This window comes from Microtus ochrogaster, unplaced genomic scaffold (genome assembly GCF_000317375.1).
Source record: "Microtus ochrogaster isolate Prairie Vole_2 unplaced genomic scaffold, MicOch1.0 UNK209, whole genome shotgun sequence".
Lineage (NCBI taxonomy): Eukaryota > Metazoa > Chordata > Mammalia > Rodentia > Cricetidae > Microtus > Microtus ochrogaster.
This window is the reverse complement of record NW_004949307.1, coordinates 88562-97898: the sequence shown is the minus strand read 5'-3', so window position 1 is coordinate 97898 and position 9337 is coordinate 88562. Positions and strand designations below refer to the sequence as shown.

At 36.9% G+C, this 9337-nt stretch overlaps 2 protein-coding genes across 2 annotated transcripts in view; both read right to left on the bottom strand.

The window, feature by feature from the left end:
• LOC102002085 (synapsin-1) overlaps positions 1–7668 on the bottom strand; it is a gene marked incomplete at its 3' end in the record, with an annotated part of 41520 nt that extends 33852 nt beyond the window's left edge. Inside the window, exons 1-2 of the mRNA XM_005372155.2 lie at positions 6970–7668; positions 355–412 (exon numbers count right to left, since the gene is read on the bottom strand). Of these exons, the coding sequence (XP_005372212.2) occupies positions 355–412; positions 6970–7364 (453 nt within the window). The remainder of the gene's footprint in view (positions 1–354; positions 413–6969) is intronic.
• An 846-nt stretch (positions 7669–8514) lies between these two features.
• Cfp (complement factor properdin) overlaps positions 8515–9337 on the bottom strand; it is a 22953-nt gene continuing 22130 nt past the window's right edge. Inside the window, exon 11 of the mRNA XM_013355593.1 lies at positions 8515–8686. Within this exon, the coding sequence (XP_013211047.1) occupies positions 8515–8686 (172 nt within the window). The remainder of the gene's footprint in view (positions 8687–9337) is intronic.

The following is a 9337-nucleotide window of genomic DNA, read 5'->3' as shown; positions in this document are numbered from 1 at the left end:
TTATTTAAAATACTGAAAAGGAATGGATCAATAAATACTCAAATATTTAAATTAACTAATCGATACATATTCAAAATAAATATTTAAAATAAATACTTAAAACGAATGAATCGGTAAATACTTAAATACTGAAAATAAATACTGAAAATGAATTAATTGATAAATATTGAAAATCAATATATATCTAAAACAAACACTGAAAGCGAATTAATCGATAATTATTCAAAATAAATAAGTAAAACAAATGCCGATGATAATAAATAATCAATCAGGTCAAATATCTAATCCATCGATAGACAATAAGCAAATACGCATTTCCATGTCCGTGATTCGCACTCACGGCCGCCCACTTACTTGCTCGACTTTAATGTCGACGTCCCCGTGGATTTTCTTCCCTTTGAAGTATTTGGCCCTGGGGAGAGGTCAGAGAGTCGGTCGGTTATCAATCGGTCATTGATCGGCGATCAATAATCAATCAATAAGTGATCGACCATCAGTGTGTTGGTCAACAAACATTGAGGTTGCGTAGTCGATCAACAAACACCGAGGTCAGAGAGCCGATCAGTTATCGATCAGTGATCAATAATCGATCAATAAGTGATCAACAGTCAGTGAGTCGGTCAACAAACACTGAGGTCGTGTAGTCGATCAACAAACACCGATGTTGGAGAGCCGATCGGTTATCGATCGGTGATCAATAATCGATCAATAATCGATCAATAAATGATCAATCAGTGAGTCGGTCAACAGACACTGAGTGATCGATCGGCGATCAATAATTGATCAATAAGTGATCAATCAGCAAACACTTAGGTTGGAGAGTTGCTCGGTTATTGATCGGTGATCAATAATCGATCAATAAATGATCAACCAGTGAGTCGGTCAACAAACACCGAGGTTGTGATCAACAATCGATTGATCAGTGATTAATAGTCAATGAGTCGGTCAACAGACACAGAGTGATTGATCGGTGATCAATAATCGATCAATAATCGATCAATAAGTGATCAATAGTCAGTGAGTCGGTCAACAAAAACCGAGGTCAGAGAGTCGGTCAGTGATTGATTGGTGATCAATAATCGATCAATCAGTGATCAATTAGTGAGTTGGTCAAGAAACTCCGTGGTTGTGATCAATAAACGTTCAATAAGTGGTCAATAATCAGTGAGTCGGTGAACAAACACCGAGGTTGTGTAGTCGATCAGTGGTCAATTAGTGATTGATCAAGAAACACCGAGGTCGGAGAGTCGGTTGGTTATTGATTGGTGATTAAGTGATCAATAATGAGTGAGTCGATCAACAAATACTGAGGTTGTGTAGTCGATTGGTGATCAATCATTGGTCAATCAGTGATCAATTAGTGATCAATCCGTGATCAATCCACAAACACCGAGGTTGTGTAGTTGATCAACAAATACCGGGGTTGGAGAGCCGATCAGTGATTGATCAACAAAGTTAGAGGTTGTATAGTCAGTCAGTGATCAATCAGTGCCAATATAAAAGAGAATTAGGACATGTAATAAATAGATAGATAAATACATAAATCAATAAACAAATAGATCGATAGATCAATAAATGATCAATCAGTGAGTCGGTCAACAGATACCGAATGATCGATCGGTGATCAATAATCGATCGATAAGTGATCAATCAGCAAACACTGAGGTTGGAGAGTCGCTCGGTTATCGATCGGTGATCAATAATCAATCAATAAGCGATCAATAAGCGATCAATCAGTGATCAATAATCAGTGAGTCGGTCAGCAGACAGTGACTGATTGATCGGTGATCAATAATCGATTGATAAGTGATTAATCAACAAACACTGAGGTTGGGGAGTCGCTCTGTCATCGATCGGTTATTGATTGGTGATCAATAAGTGATCAATAATCAGTGATCGATGAAAAAAAAGAGGTTGTGTAGTCGATCAGTGATCAATCAATCAGTGATCCATCAGTAATTGATCAAGAAACACCCAGGTTGGAGAGTCTGTTGGTTATTTATTGGTGATCAATATTTAGTGAGTTGGTGAACAAATATCGAGTTCAGAGAGTTGATCGGTGGTTGATCGGTGATCAATAAGTGATCAATAATCAGTGAGTCAGCCAAGCAACACCGACGTTGTGTCGTGAATCAGTGATTGATCAACACACAGTCAGGTTGTGCAGTAGATCCGTGATCAATTAGTCAGAACGTAAAAGAGAATTAGGGTCTGGGATATGTAATAAATAGATAAATCGATAGATGGATAAATAGGTCCATAGATAAATCAATCAATAAATAAATAAATAAACTGATAGATAAATAGATCAATAAATGGACAAAGACATGAATAAAGAGATAAATAATGAATAAGTGAGTACATGAATGGATAAACGGATTTGTCAATAAATGAATAAATAAATAAGTAAATGAATCAATAAATAAATGAATGAATCTATCAATTAATCAATAAATAAATGAATGAATGAATGAATGCCTGAGTATATTAATAAATAAATAGGTAAATGAATCAATAAATAAATGAATGAATGAATGTATCCATGAGTAAATAAATAAGTCAGTGAATCAATCAATAAATGAATGAATCTATCAATTAATCAATCAATAAATGAATGAGTAAATGAAGGAATGCATGAGTATATTAATAAATAAATAGGTAAATGAATCAATAAATCAATGAATGAATGAGTGCATCCGTGAGTAAATAAATAAGTCAATGAATCAATCAATAAATGAATGAATCTATCAATGAATCAATCAATAAATGAATGAGTAAATGAAGGAATGCATGAGTATATTAATATATAAATAGGTAAATGAATAAATAAATAAATGAATGAATGTATACATGAGTAAATAAATAAGTCAATGAATCAATCAATAAATGAATGAATCTATCAATGAATCAATCAATAAATGAATGAATAAATGAAGGAATGCATGAGCATATTAATAAATAAATAGGTAAATGAATCAATAAATAAATGAATGAATGTTTACATGAATAAATAAATAAGTAAATGAATCAATAAATAAATGAATGAATCTATCAATTAATCAATCAATAAATAAATGAATGAATCAATGAAGGAATGCCTGAGCATATTAATCAGTAAAGTCAATGAATCAATAAATAAATGAATGAATAAATAAATAGGTGAATAAATAAATAAATAAGTGAATGAATAAATTAATCCATCCATGAATGAATGAATGAATCAATGAAGGAATGCATGAGTCTACCAATCAATCAATGAATAGATATGAAATTAGAAGATTGCATGCATAATAAATACAAAAATTAGAATATTGCATGCATAATAATCGGATAAAAATTAGAACATTATATGCATAATAAATGACGATGAAATCATAAGAAATATAAGACTACAATGTTGCATGCATAATAAATACGAAATTAGAATATTGCATGCATAATAAGTGTATAAAAAAATTGGAATATTTTATACGGAATAATAATAAATATAAAATTAGAATATTGTATACATAAGGAATGGAAAACTGGAATATTGCATGCATGACAAATTGGAAATGACAATGTTGCATGCATGATAAATGACTATAAAACTTAAAATATTGCATGTATAAGGAATAGAATTAGAAAATTGCATGCATAATAAATACAAAATTAGAATATCGCATGTATAATAAATGTGAAATTAGAATATTGCATGCAAAATAAATGAACACGAAATTTGAAATATCGCATGCATAATAAATATAAAATTAAAATATTGCATGCATAATAAATAAGTATAAAATTTAAAATATTTCATACATAATAAATGAATAAAAATTAAGATATTGTATACATAATAGGTGAATATAAAATTGCAATGTTGCGTGTGTAACAAATATAAAATTAGAATATCGCATACATCATGAATGAATAAAGATTAGAACGTTGTATGCATAATAAGTGGATATAAAATTAAAATGTTGCATGCATAATGAATTAATAAAATTTAAAATATTGCATGCGCAATAAATGAATAAAGATTAGAATATTGTATGCATAATAACTGGATATGAAATTAGAATGTTGCATGCATAATAAATATAAGATGAGAATGTTGCATGCATAATAAATGAATGAAAATTACAATATTGTGTGCATAATGAGTGGATATAGAATTAGAATATCGCATGCGTAATAAATATAAAATTGGGATATTGCATGCATAATGAATGCAAAATTAGAACATTGCATGCATAAGGAATGAAAGATTATAATGTTGCAAGCATAAGAAATGGAAATTAGAATATTGCACACATAATGAATGGAAAATTAGAACATGGCATGCACAATAAATAAATATAAAATGAGAATATTACATGCATAAAAAGGGAAAATTGGAATATTGCATGAATGATAAATAAATATAGAATTGGAAGATCATATGCATGATTTTTGAATAAATATAAAATTACAATATTGCATGCACGATAAATGGAAAACTGGAATATTGCATGCATGATGAATTAATATAAAATTAGAATTTTGCATGCATGATGAATGAAAAATTGGAGTATCGCATGCATAATAAATGGAAAATTAGACTATTGCACGCATGATGAATAAATATTAAAATTAGAATATTGTATGTATGATAGATAAATATAAGATTAAAATATTGCCTGCATGATAAATGAAAAATTAGAATGTTGCGTGCATAATTAATGCAAAAATTACAACATTGCGCACATGATAAATAAATATGAAAATTACAATATTCCACAAATAAAAAATAAATAAAAAATTAGAATGTTGCAAACACAATGAATGTAAAAATGACAACACTGCACACATGATAAATAAAGACAAAATTAGAATGTTGCATGCATGATGAATGGAAAATTAGAATGTTGCATGCATGATGAATGGGAAATTAGAATATTGCGTGCAGAATGGATTGAAAATTAGAATGTTGCATGTATGACAGATAAATATGAAATTAGAATGTTGTATATACAATAAATGCATATAAAATTAGAATGTTGCATGCAGAATGAATGGAAAATTAGAACACTGCATGCATAAAGAATGGAATATTAGAATATTGCATGCAGGATCAATATAAAATTAGAATACCGCATGCATGATAAATGGAAAACTAGAACATTGCATGCACAATAAATAAATATAAAATGAGAATATTACATGCATAAAAAGGGAAAATTGGAATATTGCATGAATGATAGATAAATATAGAATTGGAAGATCATATACATGATTTTGGAATAAATATAAAATGACAACATTGCGTGCATAATAAACGGGAAATTAGAATATTGCATGAATGATGGATAAGCATGAAATTAGAATTCTGCATGCATAAGAAATGAACGCAAAATTAGAATATTGCATGCATGATATATAAATATATAATTAGAATGTTGCATGTGTTGCATGCACAATAAATGACTATAAAATCAGAATACGCATGCATAATAAGAAAAGGGAAATTAGAATATTGCATGCATGATAAATGGAAAATTAGAATATTGCATGCATAACGAATACAAAATTAGAATATTGCATGCATAAGGAATGGAAAATGAGAATATTGCATGCATGATAAATGGAGAAATAGATTATTGCAAGGATGATAAATGGAAAATTACAATATTGCATGCATAAATATGAAACATTACAATATTGCATGCATGATGAATGGATAAGGAAATAGAATATTGTATGCATGACGAATAAATGTAAAATTGGAATGTTGCATGCATGATAAATAAATATAAAATTACAATATGGCATGCATAAGAAATGAATTTAAAATTAGAATACTGCATGCAAGGTAAATGACTATAAAATTAGAATATTGCATACATAACAAATACAAAATTAGAACATTGCATGCATAAGGAACGGAAAATTAGAATATTGCATGCACGATGAATAAATGTAACATTGGAATATCGTATCGATGATAAATAAACATAAAAATTAAAATGTTGCATGTATAATAAATAAATATAAAAATCAGAATGTTGTATGCATGGTAAATAACTATAAAATTAGAATATTGCATGCATAAGAAATTAATGTAAAGTTAGAACATTGCATGCATGATCGATAAATATAAGGTTACAATGTGGCATGCATGGGAAATGGAAAATAATTACAATGTTGCATGCATGATGAATGTAGAATTAGAACATCGCATGCATAATAAATAGAAAAATCAGAATACTGGGTGCATATTAAATAAATATAAAATCGGAATATTGCATGCATAATAAATGAATAGAAGAATTAGATTACTGTATACAGAATAAATAAATATAAAAACTGGAACATGTAAAAATTACAATATCGCATGCATCATAAATAAATATAAAACTGCAATATTGCATGCAGGATAAATAAACATAAAATGAAAATATCACATGCATAATGAATGTAAAAATTAGAACATTAACGAATTGATGAATAAATGAACGAACGAATGAATGAACAAATGAATTAATGAACGAATGAATTAATGAATTGATGAACGAGTGAACGAATGAACGAATGAATTAATGAATGAACGAATGAATTAGTGAACGAATGAATTTGTGAACGAACGAAGGAACGAATGAATCAACGAACAAATGAATGAACGAATGAATCAATGAACGAACGAATTAATGAACGAACGAATGAATCAGTGAATCGATGAACGAATGAATTAACGAACGAATGAATGACCGAAAGAATGAATGAACGAATGAATTAGTGAGTGAACGAATGAACTGATGAATTAATGAACGAATGAATTGATGAATTAATGAATGAATGAACGAATGAATTGATGAATTAATGAATGACCGAACGGATGAATGAACGAATGAATTAGTGAATTAATGAATTAGTGAACGAATGAACGAATGAATTAGTGAATTAATGAATGAATGAACGAATGAATCAGTGAATTAATGAAGCACTCACCACTCCGTGTGCGGCTCGTCCACCACCAGCAGGACCCGCACCGCGGACGGGGCGGGGCCTCCGCGCCCCGAGGCCCCGCCCCCAGGACCCGAGGCCCCGCCCCCGGCCCCGGAAGCCCCGCCCCCGGCCTGCTCGCCGAACGTTTGCTTCACCGCGTTCGACAGCGACGAGAAGAACCCGGATGTCGTCCCGGCCAAAGACCCGGATGACGATGACGTCACGGCGGCGGCGGCGGCCGCGGAGGACCCGGATGCGGCCCCCCCGCCGGGGCTCACGGGACGGGGAGGGGGAGGAGGAGGAGGAGGGGGCGGGGCCTGCTGCAGGTCTCCCAGGTACCCGTTCGGCAGATTCGCCATGAAGTTGCTGTCCGACAGGCGGCGCCGCAGGTAGTTCATGGCCGGGGGCCGCGGCGGGCGCGTAGGAGTTCGGGTTTCGGGTTCCGGGTTCCGGGTTCCGATCCGGTTCGGGTTTTTCCGTGAAGAGGGCGGCGGGGGTGGCGGGGCGGCGGGAGCGTAGGAGTTCGGGTTTCGGGTTCGGGTTCCGATTCCGTTCGGGTTTTTCCGTGAAGAGGGCGGCGGGGGTGGCGGGGGCCGCGGCGGGCGCGTAGGAGTTCGGGTTCCGGGTTCCGATCCGGTTCGGGTTTTTCCGTGAACGGCGGCGGGGGCCGCGGCGGGCGAATAGGAGTTCGGTTTCCGCCGCCGCCGCTCGGTCGCTGCTGCTGCTGCTGAGGACGGGAACGAAGGGGGGGGGGGGCTGAAGCCGCAGCCGCGCAGTGCGCATGCGCGTGCTGGCCGCCCGGTGACGTCACCGCGAGCCTGGCCGCCTCCGCTGTCCGCGGTGCTGAAGCTGCGATCGCGCACTGCGCATGCGCGAGAAGGCGGCGTCAGCGCGAACGCCGCCGCTGTCCGCGGTGCTGAAGCTGCGATCGCCTGGCGCGCATGCGCGAGAAGGTGACGTCAGCGCGGCGGCCCTCCTCGGAATCCACCACCGAAGCGCAGTGCGCATGCGCCCCGGAATCCGTACTCGCACAGTGCGCAAGCGCGGGTCGCACGGTGACGTCAGCGCGCCCCTCGCCGCCGCTGCTGTCCGCGGTGCTGAAGCCGCGATCTCGCGGCGCGCATGCGCCGAGAGGTGACGTCAGCGCCAACGCCGCCGCTGTCCGCAGTGCTGAAGCCGGAATAGCACGGTGCGCATGCGCCCTCTGGCTTCCCGGTGACGTCAGCGCCCCCGCCCTCCTCCGAATCCGCCGTCGCGCGCAGTGCGCACGCGCGTCCTGGTCTCTGCCCCTCGGCGCTGAAGCCGCAATCGCGCCCTGCGCACGCGCGGCACGCAGGGTGACGTCAGCGCGCGCCCCAGCCGCCGCGCTGTGCGCACGCGCGCCGGGCCCCCCGGTGACGTCAGCCCGGGCTCCGGAGCTAAAGCGGCCGCCGCGGAATCCGCCAGCGCGCAGCGCGCACGCGCGGGTGCCGACTAGGTCGCTCACTGCGCACGCGTCGCCCGCTGGCCTCTGGCGCGCAGTGCGCATGCGCGGGAAACCCGGTGACGTCAGCGAGACCCTCGCCGCCGCCCGCTGCTGTCCGCGGTGCTGAGGCCGCCGTCGCCGCGCCGTGCGCACGCGCAGGCCTGCCGGGTGACGTCAGCGCGACCGCGTCCACGCACCACGCATGCGCCCCGGCCGCCGGGTGACGTCACCTCGGCCCCGCCGCTGTCCGCGGTGCTGAAGTTTATTTTCTCTTTTTATTTTAATAAATGGTGACGGTGTGATTGTGTTTAATGTCTGTGTGTGGTGTGCGCGGTGTTGTAGTCGTTTTTATGTGTGTTTATTTGTTATGTGTGTGGTGTTCTAACCGTTTTTATATTTATTATGTGTGCAATATTCTAATCCATATTTATTCATTACGTATGCAATATTCTAATGCTTTTTATATTTATTTATTACGTATGCAATATTCTAATCCTTTTTATATTCATTTATCATGTATACAGTATTCTAATTTTTTTATATTTATTTTTATATTTGCTATGTATACAATATTCTAATCCTTCTTATGTATATTCATTTATTATGTATACAATATTCTAATTCTCTTTTATATTTATTGATTATGTATACAGTATTCTAATCCATATTTATTCATTACGTATGCAATATTCTAATCCTTTTTATATCCATTTATTACGTATACAATATTCTTATTCCTTTTATATTTATTCTATATTTTTTATGTATACAATATTCTTTATTATGTATGCAATATTCTATCTGTTTTTATATTTATTTATTATGTACACAATGTTCTAATCGTTTTCATATTTATTATTTATCAATTATTCTCATTGTTTATAAATTATTCTGATTGTTTCATAT